Below are 20,762 nucleotides of genomic sequence, written 5' to 3'. Positions count from 1 at the left end.
CAGAAAAAAGCAGTCCGGCCCATCTCCAAGATGCTCAACCCACTGGCTAAAAGTAGCGGATACAGCTTAGCGGTGTTGCTCAACTTCACGCAGACCAAGATTGACATGCCGAAGACCAAACAGAGCTCCATATTTAGCTATTTTTCACCTACAAATAAGCCTGGAAAACTTGGACGTGACTACGGTGAGGTTCAGAAGCAGAACGCTGAGCAGGACATACAACGTGATATCCAAGAAGAAAAGATTGAACAGAACATCCACTTCAAAGTTAGAGAACAGCAACCTGATTTGGAACCGAACATCAGGAGCGGAGATCTAGAAGATCAACTAGATGAGACTGAACACAACATCCACTGCGGATTCCAGGAAGAGCAAGCGCATGAGATGAACTTCAGCCAAGGATCGTCCATTTTTATGAACCAAACATTATCGGACTTAAATCTCAGCGAAGAGACCTTTGGGAACCAGGTGTTCGGCAAAACCTCCACTCAGAAACATCAGGTCCTTGACTCTCCTAATGACGACGAGAAAGAAAACATCTTCTCCCACTCGTTTTCTCCTCTGAAAAAACGAGCCAGGCACGAAGAGGACAGCCTTGCTCAAATGTTCACGCAGGATTCCGACGGTTTTCAGGTCATCGCGCATCGATATTGTCGGAGTCCCTTCAAAAAACGTGGCGACTTCACTGTAAAGAAACCCTCAAAGACGTTATTTGACGTCCAGGAAGCGCTTTTCACGCAAGACTCTCAGGGAAATAAAGTGATAAAACATTGACACAAGGAGAATAAATTGTTTTTATTTGTAAAAAGTCATTTTTTTGCTTTCATGTACATTAAAGGTTATCATTTGCGACACGTCAGACTTGTGTTTATTACACCAACTGCTTGGTACAAGTGCAATTGAGCAGAAAACTGACCATAGAACTAGTCGTTCTTCACAGAGGATAAAGAATCTAGCGAATGTTAGCATTTTCTGCGCTAAGCCGCCATTTCGCTGGGCTCCGTCACCAGTTTGGACCCATCCCAGACGGTCTTGAATTGCTCGGGAAGCGGGAACTCTCTCTGAAAAAGGAAAAACAAGAACGGCTGACTCACTGTCTTATTCTACGAATGCACGAAGGTCTCCTCACGTAGTCGTCGTCTCCTTGCGGCACCTGGACGTTCATCTCGGAGCTTTTGGCGCTGACGATGTGGCAGCCTAGCGACTGCGCGCTGAGGTACAGTTGACATCCGTCTGTCTTGTTGATGGAGATGGTGGGGACGCAGCCCAGCACCTGACCAGAAACACGACATGCAGATTTTGAACGCTAGTTGAAACTAGATGTCAAGTTTAAATATGAATCCTTAGGTAGACATTTATAATATTACCCAAAATTAGGAAAAAAGGCACTCAATTTAGTTAAAAATCTTGCAAGGAGAAGGAGGAAGCTGTACAATGGACTACAACATACAGCTTCCGCAATAGTTCTAAAAATCTCCTTCCCCTCTCTTGTCAAGAATCTGATTTGGACAAGGTGATGATGCTGGAACTTTTGTTTGGTGCTGTTCCAGTGAGATTTACAAAGATGACTGCCTGAAGAAAACAAAATTCCCTCAGTCCTTGATGATATGGGGCTGCATGTCAGGCAAAGGCACTGGGGAGATGGCTGTGGTTAAATCTTCAATAAATGCACAAATTTACAATGAAATTTTAGACTGCTTTCTTATCCCTTCAATTGAAAATATGTCGTTTTCCAAGATGACAATGCATCATGCCACAGAGCTAAAACTCTTAAAGCATTCCTTGGTGAAAGACTCCTCCAGTCAATGTCATGGCCTGCAAATAGCCCAGATCTCAACCCTATTGAAAACCTGTGGTGGAATTTGGAAAAAAAATGGTCCACACCAAGGCACCAAATTGATGAAGGATACTCATCAAGTCCATGCCTCAGAGATTGCAAGCTGTCATAAAAGCCAGAGGTGGTGCTACTAAATACCAGAGATGTGTTTTGATTGTTATTTCTTTGTTTGTTTCTCATGATTTCATATTTTTTTCCTCAGAATGGAGTGATTCCATACATATTTCCCTGCACTTGCTCTATAAAAGTAACATTAACTGACCACCACAAAGTTTTTTATTCATTTCTTTTAGTGTTTCTGAATGCTAAATAGTTGCACTTTTGAACTAATTCATTATTTTTTCAAGCTTTTTATCTGAGTTTGTTCTACATGATAAAATGTCTGAGTGCTCGTCCGAGACTGGTGATTCCATACTTCTTGCTAGGGGTTGTATAAATATGCATATCTGTATGCAAGTACACATGTGCATGTACTTTTAGTACACATACCTGTAGTACCAGTACAAGTAGGACATTTTCTCTATATATTTTTTTATGCAATATCCTTATAGGGCTGTCAAAGGATTACAATTTTTAATTGAGTTAATTGCAGCTTAAAAATTAATTAATCGTAATTAATCGCAATTCAAACCATCTATAAAATATGCCATATTTTTCTGTAAATTAGTTTTGGAATGGAAAGATAAGACACAAGATGGATATATACATTCAACAAACGGTACATAAGTACTGTATTTGTTTATTATAACAATAAATCAAACAAGATGGCATTAACATTATTAACATTCTCTTAAAGCGATCCATGGATAGACTTTTCGTTCTTAAAAGATAAATGTTAGTACAAGTTATAGAAATTTTGTATTAAAACCCCTCTTAATGTTTTCGTTTTAATAAAATTTGTAAAATTTTCAATCAAAAAATAAACTAGTAGCCCGCCATTGTTGATGTCAATAATTACACAATGGTTCATGGCTCATGGGTGCTGAAGCCCATAAAATCAGTTGCACCCAAGCGCCAGCAGAGGGCGACAAAACTCCAAAAAACACAATTAATAAGTGGACATTTCACTCTGCTGTAATTTTAATCTGTTTGAGCGGGGCATGTGCGTTAATTGCGTCAAATATTTTAACGTGATTAATTTTAAAAAAATTAATTACCGCCCGTTAACGCGATCATTTTGACAGCCCTAATCCTTGTTGCACTTAATTCATTCACTAAATCAAATCTATTTAAAGCAACATTTGGTAACTTTTCAGTTTTGGTCAATTTTAGTGACGCCGGTGGTCAAAAGCGGTTGTGTTTTGCCTTAAGCAAGCTTGTGTTTCCCATGAGGCCAGCTTACACCCGCACAGTGTCGTAAAATCCTCAATCAATCAAAAATCAATCTCCCGGTCGCCGGCAGATGGATTAAACAACATTTCTGTTTCCAGCGCCAATGTGAAAGATGAATAGTAATTAAGATAATTAATCCAGTTGTGGCTAAACAATAGCATATGGCGGTTAGCAACCGTGTGGCTTTTATAAAGGTTAAAAATTTCCTAGAATTGCTTTAAACTGCGAAGCTTGGCAGTGAGTGATCATGTTTCACTGCCATTGACAGGGATAGATGTCCAATCCAATTTGACTGGTGGGTTGACAATGAACAAAGGAACGGTCAAAATGGATTGGACGTTTAGCCCCGTCAATGGCAGCCTATAAGCTAATCCTTTTTTTAAACCAGATTCCGACCCCCTGAAAATGACGTGATTGGGCCCGATTTCCGATCATTCAAACCCTAACCCAGGCCTGACCTGCAACTGAACAGCTTTGCAGTTGATGATCTCCACGATTCCGACCACGTTGTCAAACACCAGCGCCAGCTTCTTGCAGTTGTCTGTAACCGTAAAACGTATCTTCTCAGGGATTGTCAGGCGTGCCCCTAGAGGGCGCCAGACTTCGACGGGTTGGGTTTACCTACGATGATGGAGTTCAACTTCCCTTTGACGTGCAGCGTGACGTCGTTGCAGGCGAAAATGTAGACCACCTGTTTAAGTTCCGTCTCCTCGATCAGAAGGTCGTGTTTCTGCTCAAAGTTCTCCTACGGGGACAAAAAAAATTGCTCTTAAAGTCGTTCACAATCAGATTTTGGCACATGCTCAATTATTACTAGGGCTGTCAAAATTATCGCGTTAACGGGCGGTAATTAATTTTTTAAATTAATCACCTTAAAATATTTGACGCAATTAACGCACACGCCCCGCTCAAACAGATTAAAATGACAGCACAGTGCAATGCCAACTTGTTACTTGTGTTTTTTGGAGTTTTGTCACCCTCTGCTGGCGCTTGGGTGCGACTGATTTTATGGGCTGAAGCACCCATGAGCATTGTGTAATTATTGACATCAACAATGGCGGGCTACTAGTTTATTTTTTGATTGAAAATTTTACAAATTTTATTAAAAACGAAAACATTAAGATGGGTTTTAATATAAAATTTCTATAACTTGTACTAACATTTATCTTTTAAGGACTACAAGTCTTTCCATCTATGGATCGCTATAACACAATGTTAATAATGTTAATGCCATCTTGTTGATTTATTGTTATAATAAACAAATACAGTACTTATGTACGGTATGTTGAATGTATATATCCATTTTGTGTCTTATCTTTCCATTCCAACAATAATTTGCAGAAAAAATATGGCATATTTTATAGATGGTTTGAATTACGATTAATTAACTTTTAAACTGTAATTAACTCGATTAAAAATTTTAATTGTTTGACAGCCCTAATTATTACAAATCATAATTTTGTTATTATTTAATTCTGTTATATCATAACATATCAATACATAAATACAATAACATATCTATATACAATATAAAATAATACAGGAGGTGTCCAAACTGTTTTGACGAGAAATATAAAAGACCATTTACTCTTTTTTTAATTGCTAGCCCAGGCGTCAGCAACCCAAAATGTTGAAAGAGCCACACTGGACAAAAACAAAACAAACAAAAAACAAAATATTTCTGGAGCCGCAAAAAATTGACAGGCTTATATTGAAGGCAGCACATGCTGTATGTATCTCTATTAGCTCTATTAGCCTACTAGCAAAATGACTAAATTGGCTACAAATACAGCCTTCACGATTACCGTATTTTCCGCACTAAAAGGCACACCTGAAAGCCTTCAATTTTCTCAAAAGCCGACAGTGCACCTTATAATTCAATATGCCTTATATGTATATGGATCAATATTAGTTAATTATGGCATGATATTAAGTTTAGCTCAGCTCCATCTTGTGGACCGATAATGCAACGCCAACCACTACTACTAATACTACTACTGCACCTTATAATGCAGTGCGCCCTATACATTAAAACAGTTTTAAAATAGGCCATTCATTGAAGCCTCATATTTCGATGCGCTTCATAGAGCAGAAAATACGGTAATTGTTTATTTTCTCTGCAGTGAATCCTGTAGAGAATGACGCATCATTTAACTACTCTGTTGCTCCTGATGCCGCCTCAAGTTTAACTTCATTACAATATCAATGTATCACAAGAATGTGTCATGTTTGTCATCCTATGGAAACCATATTAAAACAAAAAATATGTTTCCCTCGTTCATCTTTTTCCATTTTTATATATTTTTAAAAAGCTCCAGGGAGCCACTAGGGTAGCGCTAAAGAGCTGCATGTGGCTCTAAAGCCACAGGTTGCTGACCTTATGCTAGCCCCTCCCAGTTTAAATGGATCAGACGTCTACTGCTGTCAATGGCACTGAAACATGATCATTAAACTCCTGATTCCACCTACCACCCTCCATTTTTTCCCATCCAGCTCCAGCAAAGGGGGTCTCTTCTGGGGGGCGGCCAGTGGGCCTGTCTTCTTGGCTTTCCCGCTCTTTGGGGCCTCCTGGGTGCGCAGGTCCGGATTCTTGTGGGTCTTCTGGTGGTCCGACACGTGCTTCAAACCTACCAGAAGGTTTTAGAAAGTGAGCAAAGACTGTGAGTATGAGGACCACCAGAGGGAACCCACCTTTGGTGATATCCAAGCCCTGGTTGAGCTGGGCGAATAGTGCGGAGTGAGGGGGGGATCCAGGGACATGGGGGTCCTCAGGTGGCGGTCCGGGAGGAGGAGGAGGTGGGGGCCGGGTAGTGTTGGGGGGCTCAAAAAGGGAGGCAGGAGCAAGAGGACCCTGCAGCAGAGGGATGCTTATCGTCCATATAAACCTTTCCACAAGAGGGCAGTGCTTAACTACTTTTTTTTTTATGAATAAATAAATAATATACTGCATAAGTATTAATAGAAAGTACAGTATTGTGATTAACTAATATTATATAATATTAAAACAAAGATTAGAAGATTTTTTTATTTATTTATAATCAATATTATAATACAAACACGTGGTTTGGTTTCTACTATAAATAAATAGCACAAATATTAATCAGTAATATTAAGTATATTAATAATTCAATATGAAATGAAATAACATTAAACATTATGGTAAATATAATTTTATGAATAGATAGTAATGTCATATTCACAAATATAATGAAATTGGTAACATTAGAATATTTTTTGCTTTTTTTTTTTTAATCATAGATTATCCATGATATAATTAAAAACTGAACAACAACATTGTCACATAAAGTCATATTATGAATAAAAAAACAACCAAAAATTTAAAGAATATTGCAATAATATTTTTAACTTGAATATAAATAAAATATAAATAAATAATACTGTCATATTAACTAATAGTAAAAAAAAAAAAAAAAATTAAGTAAGAATGATAAAAGCAGAAAAAATGAATGAATAAAATTATAAATAAATATTAAAAATGTTTAAAAAAATAAAAATTTTGTGTCATCATAAAAATAAAAACTGATAAAATTGGCATAAAAAAAGTCCAAAAGTCAAAGTGTCGTTTTATCGGCCTTTTCTCTGCAGAAACCAAAAAACGGAACAAAACTAAATCCCATTTTTAATGTGAACACACACTCAAACCGTTCATTTTGGTTTATGTCCAAAAACACGTGTGTAAATCCAATCTCTGGGATGACAACAACAGCTGGACCGAGCAACAGCTGTCGACTTGTAATTGACATCCTTTCATACGCACTTCAACATAACAGCTGCCACGTGCTTAAACGCATCATATTCGGTGGTCAAATTTCAACACACTTGTCCCCTGTTAGTTCTGCTTGAGTTTTGATATGACTCGTAAGTTTGTATAAAAAAGATGTGTGGCTAGCTCAGATGCTAATGCTAAGGTTATGGCGGGGACTGACCGTCTTGTTCCAGAACAGTCCGGTGGTGTGGTGGCGCTTGATGAAGGCCTGCATCTCGCTCCAGATGGAAAGGTACGAGCGCACCCAGTCTACGTGACGTTTGTCGCTAAGGAAATGAAAAAAAGAAGTCATTAGCTGCCACTGACGGTCATAGATGTCCAATCCGTTTGAAGTGGGAGGGGTGGCAGTGAATTCGCTGCCACCCTCACAGTTCAAATTAATTGGACGCCTACTAGTGACACATTTAAATGAACTGTAAAGGGATGATTTGGCGCCACATGGTTAGACGTCTATCATTGTCAATGGTACTGAAAGAGACAAACATGGTTAACTGCATCAATTTAAAAAAAAAACTAACATTATTTTTTAAATGTTCTTGAAAAATAATTGCATTTTAATTGAGTAGAAAAAAAATGCACACTTATTACAATAAAAAAATACAAATTGTGAATAATAACAATAATTTAATTTATTTTATTAATTCTATTTTATTTGTATTGAAATTTTAAGTGAATTACAATTTGAAGTAAAATCACATTGATATCAAAATATCATTAAAATAAATATTAAATATTTAAAAATGCATAAACATTACAGCTTTTAAGTGATTGATACAAATTATATATATATATATATTTTTTTTAATTATCAATATAGGTATTGAAATAATGAAAACAATAGCATTTTAGTTGTGTAGAACATATTCCTAAAATAACAAATGAACACTATTAAAGTAAAAATACTGTTAGTACACATTAATAATACATAGCTTTATTGTATTTGTACTAAAAACGAAAAAATATATAATAATATAAAATTAAAAGTAAAATACATTTGAAATATTAGACACATAATTAAAAAAAGTTAAACATTAATATTAATTAATTTTACATACTATAATACTCTTTATATGATTTTATCATTTAATTTGTCAAGATTTTTGATCTCTTACATGTTTTAAAAAATCATTAATAAATTTTCCTGCAATATAAATAACATAAAAACATTGTGATTGCAAATACAGTACGTCTTTACGTTTCCTTGTAGTCCTTGAGCACTCTGTTGGTGTAGAAAGTGGCCGCATCGTTCATCTCTTTCACATAAGGACCGGGCTTCTGGTTCTACCAAAAAAACAAAAAAAAATCAGTTTGACATGACAATGCCAATGTACATACAGTATACATATCAAATTTTGAGTTTTTTTTTTTTTTTTTTTTTTACCACGGCCACCCATCCCAAGGCGGGGATGCTCTCGCTAACGGCCGACAAGTGGTTGAAAAGCAGGCTTCCCCGGTTACGTTCCCGGAAGTTCTGGATCTCCTGGATGTGGTCCGAGATGGGCTTCAGCAAATCCTGGAGCTCCGTCTGGCAACAATTCAATTCAATCAGACGCGTGCCGAGCATGTAAAAAAATGTATCGTGGTCTTATTAAATGCTATTTTCGGCTGGTGCTAGATGATTGCTGCGGTGGCACAGAGCTGCAAACAGTCTCACGATGACTTGCCATGAGATGATGTCACATGGTTGGGCGCAGACCTGACAGATGTCCAATCGTATGGCTCTTAAAGTCTATCACTAGAACATTCGCTGCCACCCTTCCACTTCAAATCAATTGGACGTCTAGTGCCGTCAGTGGAAGCCAAGAGAAGATGCTTTGAGATTGCTTAAAAAATTGGTTGCGAAATAAGCTAGTGATGACCAGTGTTGGGCACGTTACTTTAAAAAAAGTATCACGACTTCTTCCAAAAAGTAACTGAGTTAGTAACTGAATAACTCTATAGTAAAAGTAACTAGTTACCAGGGAAAATAACGATTTCCGTTACTTTAAAAAGAAGTTGTTGTATGTCAAAGAATATGAAATTTTCTGAGCAGTATTCGAATCAGTTGAATAGAGTAGAACAAACAGGTAGTTGTGTTATAGAACCTTGTAATATTTATTGCACCCTATCAGCAACAGATTTCCACAGATGTCGACAAAAGCTTTGCCCCGGGACATAAATTACACTTTACATGCACGTTTTTTCCTTTAATTTCGACCAACTTGAAATAGTGTTTATATCTCCACTTCGTAAAGGACAAATTCTATTCTATTCTCGAACCTGAACGCACCTCAAGTCTTGGATGACAAATAAATAGAGCAGAGTAGACTCGCGACGGTTGGTAGTTTCTTCAATTTATTCAGAGTAAGTAACGCACCACTTTTGACCATCAGTAATGGTAACGGCGGAAAAAATAATTAGTTAGATTACCCCGTTACTGATAAAATAACGGCGTTATTCCCAACACTGGTGATGACTCAGTTTTAATGTCAATGCACTGACTTTAATGAGAACGTCACCAGTAGGGGCGATGAAAAGTCTTCAATCCATTTGAAGTGGAAGAGTCGTGAACTCTGTTGCAAACCAAAACAGCAGCACCTACATGACGATTATTTAAAGAATGGTTTCAAAATTTTTTCCTTTCATATATCCCTCTAAAAATGATAAATATTCTCTTTTAAGAAATGTTGATCAATTAATTTTAGAGACGACCCGATCAAGTCACGTGATCGGGAATCAGAGGATCGGAATCGGCTGAAAAGAATCGTGTTTTTAATTAAAGAAATATATTTATGTTTCTCTGCTTCAGGCTTGTACAGCCTTCATGCTCCCTCCTGCTGCTTTTCTTGCTCAATAGTGCACTACAATTTGCAGCTTGTTAAAGTTAACGATGAGTGACAGGAGGTGATGTTGGCAGAGAAGCCTGGGAGCGGTGAGTTGAAAGACGCCGTATCTGTCAATCATCGTTGAGCTTGTTAAACACTAGCGTGTTCTGTCTAATTTTTTTCAGCTGCCTGAGCGTATTTGAGTGGACTCACTCAATGAAGCATCATAGACTTCATAATGATATTGACGGGTCAAATTCCACTTTCACTGCGCCACACCTTCAAGTAGGGGGCCATCCCACAATCCACTTCAGTTATTAGCAGTCGGTCACATGCAGCGATCTAACGCCAGATTTAGGTTGAAAAAGTACAAAAGCTGTACCGCATACAAACAGGAAGGATTGTTATTCTTGTTTAAAAATAATTTGGTGGGACAGGAAGATGTTTAAAACTTATCATAATTATTACATTTGATGAGCTTAAAAAACATTTATTAAAATATACATATACATAAGTGTTTTTTGTTTTTATACTTTGGGTGGAAAAAAGGGAAAAACATGTCTTATATGTATCTCTTTCCGATGCTAAATCTGAATATATACATTGAAACAAAATTGGGGGGTATCGGCAGATTCTCAAAATCAGGTAACTCGGACTCAGGTGCAAAAATATGCAATCGAGACATCCCTAATCGATTTCATTTTTGTTGTCAATGGCAGACAATGAGATGCACATGCACAGAAATATTGGGACACTGATTTTCTTCTCTTTTCAGTAGACTTGCTGCCAAATAAGGTGTTTTTTTGAATGGCACTTCGACATGAAACTCACCCAAGCACACTTTTACAACACTATGAGGCGACAGGAGAGTGAATACACACACACACACGCACACACACACATGCAGACAACAGGCCTCAAATATAGAACATGCCCATAAAAAGACAGAGAGCTGCAGCTACTCTGAACCAAGTGTTTGTGCATGTGTGTGTGTGCGTATGTACGTAATATGTGTGTCTTTAAATAACAAAATGATAATGATCAAAATCATTCATTCCTGTTATCATGCGGCCTTGGAAAGCTTGCAAACAATAAATCAGTCGTAGACTACGTTTCCCATAATTGCTTTCCCAACAAATACCAACTCATTCATAGTAAAGAGTTGTTTGAAATGTTTTTCCTTTATTTGTATCTTTAAAGGGTACCACGGATAGAAAGATGTGTTACTCTTAAATGATAAATGTTAGCATGAGTTATAATAATTTGATATTAAAACCCCTCCTAATGTTTTCGTTTTAGTAAAATTTGTAAAATTAGTTTAACGAGTAGGTCGCCTTTGTTGTCAACGACGCATTGCAGTCTGGGCGGTGACGTCACTGGGCGGCGCTGCTGAGCATACACGGTGTTACTCTTTAGCTACATAAACATGTCGTCAGTTCTGCCCTTCCAAATTGAATCCGAGCGCAAAAGTGATGAGCAGCAGGACAGCAGTGTCGATATTTCAGAAAACGAGCAGCAAAATCAATTACCGTAATTTTTGCACTATGGAGCGCACCTGACTATTAGCTGCCACCCACCAAATTTGGCACGGAAATGGCATTTGTTCACAGATAAGCTGCACTGGACTATAAACCGCAGCTGTCCTCACTGTATTATGAGATATTTAAACCAAAAGATATTACTGGAAACACTTTATTTGACAGTGGCATCATGCGACTGTCATAAGACCAAATGAACCACCATGAAGCTTTGAACCAATTAGCTGCAAAGCTTCATTGCTTCAAGAAGTGTCATTTGGCCATCACTGCTCCCTTGGGAGAGACAGTCAACCTCTTCTGCCACCTGCTGTCAACACTGTTGTGGTCCCACATGCCTCCTAGCATGCACTGCAGCACTACAAATGTAAATAACAATCAAAATTCATGTTCTGTGCTAATTATTTCTTCAGTTACTGTTCCAGTTGTTTCATCAATTGCTAGTTATGGTATTTGGTAACACTTTATTTGACATTGCCACCATCAGAGTGTCATTAGACAATCATAATTATGACATGACATTGTAACGAGCATTAATGAATGCATATAACAGATGTTATTTAGTGTTATCTGGCAAATTATCTCACTTTTGAATGGATGTAAAAGATCAGAGCTGGACATAAATGGAGTTAGTGACATAATTTCCCTGATGACACTTAATGACATGTGTGATAAGCATTAAGTAATGCCCATGATAGTGTCATGTCATAGTTATGACTATCTTATGACAGTCTGATGACGCCGCTGTCAAATAAAGTGTTACTTATCAACCCAAATAAATCAATAAATAAGCTGCACTGGACTATAAACCGCAGGATTCAAAAGGAAGGACAAAAGTAGCGACTTTAATTACTGTAAATGAAGGTCTCCAACGAGATTCAAACCAGCATTTCCCATGCGACAAACAAGCGTGTAGTTGACTATATTTCCACGTGACGTCAGAATCTTGATTTTCCTTATAAAGCAATCGTATGTAGCAATAGTATGTGTATTGTTTATCGATCTATTAGCTGCAATGAGTAAAAAATCCTCGGATTAAAACCAACAAATCTGCTACGGTGCACGAATGTGGATGCAAACAGACAATAATAATATAGGGATTGCGTAAAAGGGTTTATTGAACATACAAAAAAACCACGCGATGCGAAAAGAGAGACAAAAAAGGGTCAGTGACAGTAGGTCGGGTTCAATAAAAAAAAAAAAAAAAAAAAAAAAAAAAAACAAGGGAAAACCACAATGAGAGGCAGACGAATGGAAAAACCAAGGCAAAGATACAACTAGCAACGAAAGGGTCAAGAATACAAACTGTCAAATGGCAGCAAGTCAATATCTCGACAAGCCGCCTAGGATCGGTTTAAAGACACTGCTGATTAGCTGTAATTGGATGCAGGTACGATGTTGGGAACTCATCCCACAGCTCTGTAACAAAACAATCTGACCAGCAGCAGAATGTGATAAAATCATGCCAGTCATCATGCTTTTTCATCTTCGCTTGCTAGCTAGCACAGCTATTCTCCCAGTACAGCCCAACCGCGTCATCACCCCCGGCGTGCATTGGGCGTGGAAAACATGCCGCCCTCCAAAAATGTATTAAACATTATAAATTATTAAATCAATGGCAATAATATACTATGTGTTTCTAATATATTTTCGTAAAAAGAAAAATTGTGGCTTATTGGAGCCTACAAGTCTAAGTCTGAGGTTTCCTTAAAAATAAAATAAAATAAAATAAAAATAAAAAACATTTTGGACTAAATGCTTAATTTATCAGTGTGGGCGGAGTTTATACGCAATTGATTTAGTAGTCAGTGCTGCTGTTTTGGTTAGCAACAGAGTTCAATAGCACAAAAAATGGCCGCTTTCAACCAAATTATTAGATTATTTTTTGTTTCAATCATGGGCTGGCATTCATTCATGTACATACAAACTGGCAGTAAGTGATCATGTTGCAGTACCATTGACGGTGATAGACGTCCAATTCATTTGAAGTGGGAGCGGCTTAAATACGATTAGAATTGGCAAAATAATTGCCTTCTGCTGTGAGCTGGAAACAGTGATAAACTTACGAGTTTGTCACTATAAGACGTCCAATCAACTTATGCGTCACTAGTAGAACGAACGTTCAGTCGCTGCCAACCCTCCCAATTCAAGAGGATTGGGCGTCTAGCACTGTCAATGGCAGACAAAGAGTTAAAAAATGCTCGTAAAGTGTTGGAAGAATACAAAAAAAAGTATTGATTAAAAAAAAAACAAAAAATAAAACTAACTATTGAAAAATACAGCAAAATGTATTGGTTAAAGTCTTATATAGAATATTATTTTAAAATGAAAAAAAATATATTAAAAATATTAACATTAAACATATTCATGATATAATATTGTGCCCTGCGATTGGCCGGCAACTGATTTCAAGTGTACCCCACTTAGTTAGCTGGGATTGGCTCCAGCACCCCTGTGACTCTCGTGGGGATAAGTGGCTCGGAAAATGAATGAATGAATATTTTCGTTTTTTTTCCCTTTTGTTGTACGTTCATTTGCTGCCACCCTCCCACTTTAAAAGGATTGGACGTCTATGGCCGTCAATTAGTTAATTCTGGCATAATAGGATTGTACCACCGTACCTTTGCCGGTTCCTGGTGCTCGGCCACCATTTTGAGGAAGGTCCTTTGCGTACGCAGGGCATTGTCGACCATCACCGCCTGGAAGAAAAAAAATCTTGGAAATGAACGTGAAGTGGTGCGGATCAGCACCAAAGAGATTGTGTCCTTAAAAGGAGGCCCGCACGCCTGAAGTGAGGCACTCTGCTCTCCCTCCACTTTGTGACAGGACACAAAGCGAGACGTTCGAGGACACGGCGGTAATAAAGCGGCTGTAAAACATGCTGGGAGTGGACGGAGGCTGCAGTTTGGATGAAATAAGTTCACAGGGATTCGTGTCAATGTGACTTTTACAATAAATTAGATTTCTTTTGCTTTAATCGTTGCCAAGTTGTCGTATAATTGATGTATTTTTTTGATGGCATTTCTTTGGCACACTGCCTAGCCAAAAACATTTGACCTAACGACACCGTTCATTCACCAAAACGACAGGAATTCTCTTGGGTTTTCCCAAAAATGTGGATTTTTTTCTTTAAATGCGAAATTTGTCCAACGATTTTTATCCAAATAACATCTTTTTGACATAAAAAAAAATCAGGGCGCTAAGGGGCACAAAAGATCTTTGCAGTTTTTGCTAAAAAAGTACGATTCTTCCAAAATTTTCCAAAACTATACCCATAAATTTTCCACTGATTTCCAGTGGCCCTATTCGCCATTCATTTCAATAGCACAAAAACTTCCATTCACTCCTATTGATTTCTAACCCAACCAACCCGATATCAACAGGAAAGTGACCCGATATCTACTGGAAGTCCGTGATGCCTCAAAATCAACAGGACGTGACCCGATATACCAACCATCACAACAAAGTTACCATCGCAATTTTCTAGTAGTCAATTTCTTTTATAATTGATTTTTATATAGAAAAATGAACATTTCAGTTGTATGTGTTTTTAATTGACATATATCATGATAATTGTAATTTTGTTAATATTATTTTTAGTGTTTATATTTAATTAAAAAAAAAGTCTAATGATAATAATGTTCAAATCCACTCAAAAAATGTCAGTTTTATGTTTAAATTATACTTTCTTTATCAGACAGATGTAAAATAAGAAAATACATAAAGCAAAAAGGAAAAATATATATATTACGTTGAATATTAGACATTTTTAATTTATTTAAAATGTATACAGCAAATATGCTAAAAAAAGAAAAACGTTTGAAATTTTGTAATAACCATTTTTAATGTACAGTACTCCAACATAATGCTGAAAAATACTGTATTTTTAATAGTTATTAAAGAAAAATTTGATACAAAATTAAGTTACCTCCTGTAAAAAAAATTTACTCCTCCAAAATAAAACAATTCAAAAATGTTGAAAATGAAAAAAATATATGCAGCTGTATGAAAAATTAGCTAAACCTTTTGGAATTTCTCACATTTCTGCATTAAGTCCCCATCAAATGTTATCTGATCTTTATCAAAATCACACAGATGAAAAAACAGTGTCTGCCTTAACTAAAAACCACCCAAACATTAATAGGCTTTCATATTTTAATGAGGATAGCAGCATGCAAACAATGACAGAAGGGGGAAAAATATGTAAGTGAACCCTCTGCCTAAGGAGACTTAAAAAGCAATTGAAACCAATTTTTACTAAACATTTTAAGTCAGGCTCAGTCAAAAGAGCTGTGTGAAGACCTGTGATCAAGGATTGTTGATTTGTATAAAGCTGGGAAAGAATACAAAACCATCTCTAAAAATCTGGATGTTTATCAATCGACAGTCAGAAGTTGTCTGTAAATGTAGAGAGTTTGGGACTGTTGCTTCTTTCCCAAAGAGTGGCTGCTCACCAAAGATGATGCCAAGAGTTCAGCGCAGAACACTCAGAGAGGTAAAAAAGAACCATAGAGCATCTGCTAAAGACTTAAAGAAATCACTGACACAGTCCAATATCTCAGTGCACATATCAACTATATGTAAAACTATGGCCAAGAATGGTGTTCATGGGAGGACTCCACGGAGGAAGCCACTGCTGCCTAAAAAAAACATTGCTTGTTTAATATTCGCAAAAAGCCACTTGGCCACTCCACAGAGGTTTTGGCAAAATATTTTGTGGACTGATGAAACCAAAGTTGAATTTTTGGAGTAACACAAAGCGTCACGTGTGGAGGAAAAATGGAACTGCTCACCAACATCAACACCTCATCCCCACCGTGACGCATGGTGGAGGGAGCATCATGATTTGGGGCTGTTTTGCTACCTCAGGGCCTGGACAACTTGCAATCATTGATGGAAGAATGAATTTGAAAGTTTTTCAGGATGTTTTGCAGGAAAACATGAGACCGTCTGTCAGACATTTGAAGCTTAAAAGAGGATGGATGCTGCAACAAGACAATGATCCAAAACACAGACGTAAATCAACTTCAGAATAGTTTCAGAAGAACAAAATAAACGTTCTGGAGTGGCCAAGCCAAAGTCCAGACTTAAACCCCGTTGAGATGCTGTGGCATGACCTAAAGATAGCGATTCATGCCAGACATCCCAAGAATCTGATTGAATTGCAGTGGTTTTGTAGAGAAGAATGTGCCAATATTAGTTCTGATCGATGCACTAGACTGGTCTGCAGCTACAAGAAGCGTCTGGCTGAAGTTATTACTGCCAAAGGGGGGGGGCCACAAAATATTAAATGTGACAGTTCACTTACTTATTTTCCTCCCTTCTGTCATTGTTTGCATACTACCCTCATTAAAATATGACAAACTATTAAATGTTTGGGTGGTTTTGGTTAAATCAGACACTGTGTTTTCATCTGTGTGATTTTGACAAAGATCAGCTTACATTTAAAGGTGTTTTTATGCAGAAATGTGAGAAATTCCAAAAGGTTCAGATACTTTTTCCTACCACTGTATTTATATTACATACTAAATAAAAAAATTAGGGCTGTCAAACGAAGAAAATTTTTAAACGAGTTAATTACAGCTTAAAAATTAATTAATCATAATTAATCGCAATTAATCGCAATTGAAACCATCTATAAAATATGCCATATTTTTCTGTAAATTATTGTTGGAATGGAAAGATAAGACACAAGATGGATATATACATTCAACATACGGTACATAAGGACTGTATTTGTTTTTTATAACAATAAATCAACAAGATGGCATTAACATTATTAACATTCTGTTAAAGCCATCCATGGATAGAAAGACTTGTAGTTCTTAAAAGAAAAATGTTAGTACAAGTTATGGAAATTTTATATTAAAACCCCTCTTAATGTTTTCGTTTTAATAAAATTTGTAAAATTTTTAATCAAAAAACAAACTAGTAGCCCGCCATTGTTGATGTCAATAATTACTTATACAATGCTCATGGGTGCTGAAGCCTATAAAATCAGTCGCACCCAAGCGCCAGCAGAGGGCCGCAAAACTCCATAAAACACAATTAACAAGTGGGCATTTGACTGTACTGTCATTTAAATCTGTCTGAGCGGGGCAGGTGCGTTAATTGCGTCAAATATTTTAACGTGATTAATTAAAAAAATTAATTACCGCCCGTTAACGCGATAATTTTGACAGCCCTAAAAAAAATAATCAAAAATTTGAAAAAAATTCAAAAACCCAAAAACTCACTCACAATTTATTGATTATTTGATTGACTTGAAGCCCTAAGTTATAGCCGTGTCACAATAACAATCAAAATAACCAGACGAGAACTTACATGTTTCTCCACGTCGCTGCCGATGTTCCTACTGATGTTCATGTAGTCGTTCAGCGGACCGTTCAGAAGACAGTCGAAGGCGTCCACGCACCCGCTTGCAGCTGTTGCAACCCACAAAAAACACGTCAAGTTAAATACAACCGAACAGTATTTTTGCAGCGATTTCTTTGCGCACCACAAGAGGGAGCCCATATTCCATTCAGGGAATCGCATTACCTCCATTGACGCCATTGACGCAGTCACCATTGGCTAAATTTGCAGACGACGTCAGCTGCTCCAGTCGCGTCACGGCTCGCTCCAGACGCTCCGTCAACGCCTCCATGACTGACTCTGAAAAAATAACAATACCACAATAAAAGTTTCATATTCATTCTGATATTCTTAATCTATTCAAACGACAAAAATGAAACGCTGTGCTTACAGTAAGGCATTTTCCCCAAGCCCACAACAACATGAACGGGAAACCGCTAGCTAACACGCTCATGTTAATCCACCAGCCATGAGTCAGCGTCAACATTTGTTGCCAGCATGTTAAGAATAAAACTGCGCTAATGCCAAAACAACGCCTGGAACGTCTCGAAAGTCATCGCGACACTCGACAACAATAACAACAACTGTCCCGTCCAAAGTTTTTCCACGTGAGCGGTTTCCATAGCGACCGCTCGGCAGGAAGTAGACAGGTGCGTCACGAGCGACAGCTGAGAGAGAACACGTGCGGTTCTGCTATTTGATCTTTGCCGAGGCTATATTCAGCATTGTTAGATTACTTCTAATTCAAAAAACGCTTACTGTCATAAAATTAAAAATGATGTTTAATGGAAACAGTTTGGGAGAAAATACAAATACTAAGAGGGAAAATATTGATGGGAAGTTCAACAAACATCAATGAAAAACTAAGGGAAAATAAAATTAAAATGAAAAAATAAAAATTAAATTCAATAAAATGTTTTTTGGGTGGAAAAAAAATATAAATCAAGTGGGAAAAAAATATCAAATAATTTAATAAAATGATACTAATTTCTTTTTGAAAAAAGAAACTATTCTAAAAAATGTAAACAGAGTAAAACAACCAAAACTATTTCTTAAAAATTGTGGGGGGGGGGGATCACAGGAATATTAAAGAAGAATTCAAATTAAATTAACACAAAATATAAATTAAAAAAATAATAATAATCAAATAATTTTTATAATTTAAGTTTATAAATTACTTAAAAATGATAAGAAATCTATTTAAAAATATCCATAATTGTTTTAAAAATATTATAGTAAAATATAAACATCACTGAATTTGATTTAAAAATGTACAAACTGAAAAAAATTGCAGCTGTAACAACAACAAACAACACAAAATATAAATTACAAATAAAAATAATCAAATAATAACGTTTTAAAAAAATAATGTAAATAGATTAAAACAACCAAAATTATTGCTTAAAAATTGGGGGGAAAAAGTAGGAAATAAGATGGTAAAATTTCCTTAAAAAAATCTAAGAAATATTCAAGAAAAATTCTAATTATATTGACACAAAATATAAATTAAAAATAATAATAATCAAATAATTTTTATAATTTAATTTTATAAATTACTTAAAAATGATAAGAAATCTATTTAAATATATCCATAATTGTTTTAAAAATATTATAATAAAATATAAACATCACTGAATTTGATTAAAAAATGCACAACCTGAAAAAAAATTGCAGCTGTAACAACAAACAACACAAAATATAAATTACAAATAATAATAATCAAATAATTACGTTTAAAAAAAATAATGTAGATTAAAACAACCAAAACTATTGCTTAAAAATTGGGGGGGGAAAGTTGGAAATAAGATGGTAAAATTTCCTTTAAAAAAAAAATCAAAGGAATATTCAAGAAAAATTCAAATTATATTGACACAAAATATAGATTAAGAAAATAATAATAATAAAATAATTTTTATCATAATAATTTAATAAAACCAGAATAAAAATTATTTTTAAAAGTAACAGTTTTTTTTAAAGGTAAATACATTAAAATAAAGCAAGCTATTACTTAAAAGTGAAAATAAATCTTTTTTAAAAATTCATAATTGTTTTTAAAAATATATATATATATAAACATAATTGAATATGATTAGAAATATACAAACTTGAAAAAATAATTGCAACAAACATCAACGACACAAAACAAATTACAAATAGTGATAATTTCTATAATAATAATTTAATAAAATGAAAATAAAATATATTTTTTAAGTAATTGATTAAATAAATAAATAGCTTAAAACAACCAGACAAACCTTTAAAAAAAAATTCCACAATTGTTTTAAAAATATAATAAAGTATAAACATCATTGAATTTGATTAAAAATATACAAACTAAAAAAATAATTGCAGCTGTAACAACAACAAACAGCACAGAAAAAAAACACCCTAAATTAACCACGATATTGACTTTCTAAAAATCTAAGAACGAGCAAAGCAAAGCACAACACACACGCACTGCATTAAAAAAAAGTAGATAAAAATTATAATTAACAATTACACTCAGTATTCTGACTATAACAATAAAAATTGAATCTCATTCCAACAACCAGAAGTCCAACAACAACACACAGAAAAACTTCATGCCCTTCTATAGTACACGCCCACACACAAAATTACACACACACACACTTTTTTTTTTTTTTTAATGTACCGTACCTCCTCCTGTACTGTCCTCGTTCTCGTCCCGGTTGGACTTTTAACACCAAGCGCGCTGCCTGCTAGCTCGCCTTCTTCCCGTCCGTCTGAGTTGTCCTAGTTCAGCCAAGCAGAACCTTTCAAGCGCGCGCACGCAGACGCGTTCTAAAAATAACCAACACAGTGCATATAAGCACACAAGTGAATAATCACATTTCACTTCCATTGGCGGCGCTAGACGTCCAATATTCGCCCTTCCAAATACAAATAAATTGGACGTCTATCACCGTCAATGGCAGCCAATATGTTCACCTCACCTACAACCACAACATAATGATTTATTAACCAACAATGCATGATTAATGCTCACCTGATAACGCCGCTGTTCTCAAAACCTGGCTCGTCTTCAAAATGGCGTTGCGCGGTAAACCGAAAAATCCACTCCAGCATTTGAAATATAGAACATTTTATTCCAA

At 35.9% G+C, this 20,762-nt stretch overlaps 2 protein-coding genes across 4 annotated transcripts in view; one reads left to right on the top strand and one right to left on the bottom strand.

The window, feature by feature from the left end:
- Positions 1-847, top strand: part of LOC130910455 (aurora kinase A and ninein-interacting protein) — an 88,134-nt gene extending 87,287 nt beyond the window's left edge. For all 3 annotated transcript variants that reach the window (XM_057827787.1, XM_057827786.1, XM_057827788.1), the window contains one exon: positions 4-847. In XM_057827787.1, coding sequence (XP_057683770.1) covers positions 4-774 — 771 coding nt within the window. In that variant the 3' untranslated portion in view covers positions 775-847. The remainder of the gene's footprint in view (positions 1-3) is intronic.
- Positions 764-20,496, bottom strand: cap2 (cyclase associated actin cytoskeleton regulatory protein 2). Its single transcript, XM_057827785.1, has 13 exons — positions 20,308-20,496; positions 17,836-17,949; positions 17,620-17,720; positions 13,917-13,994; positions 8,338-8,481; positions 8,152-8,237; positions 7,117-7,222; positions 5,861-6,020; positions 5,639-5,796; positions 3,791-3,914; positions 3,628-3,710; positions 1,130-1,273; positions 764-1,061 (listed from the first exon to the last, which is right to left on the bottom strand). The coding sequence occupies exons 2-13, from the start codon at positions 17,939-17,941 to the stop codon at positions 978-980; spliced, it is 1,374 nt and encodes a 457-aa protein (XP_057683768.1). The 5' UTR covers positions 17,942-17,949; positions 20,308-20,496; the 3' UTR covers positions 764-977.
- Positions 20,497-20,762: the final 266 nt, after the last annotated feature.

The sequence above is a fragment of the Corythoichthys intestinalis genome, chromosome 22 (assembly GCF_030265065.1).
Source record: "Corythoichthys intestinalis isolate RoL2023-P3 chromosome 22, ASM3026506v1, whole genome shotgun sequence".
In the NCBI taxonomy this organism is placed as follows: Eukaryota; Metazoa; Chordata; class Actinopteri; order Syngnathiformes; family Syngnathidae; genus Corythoichthys; species Corythoichthys intestinalis.
Note: the sequence above shows the minus strand (reverse complement) of the source record. Positions and strands in the feature narration are given on the sequence as shown.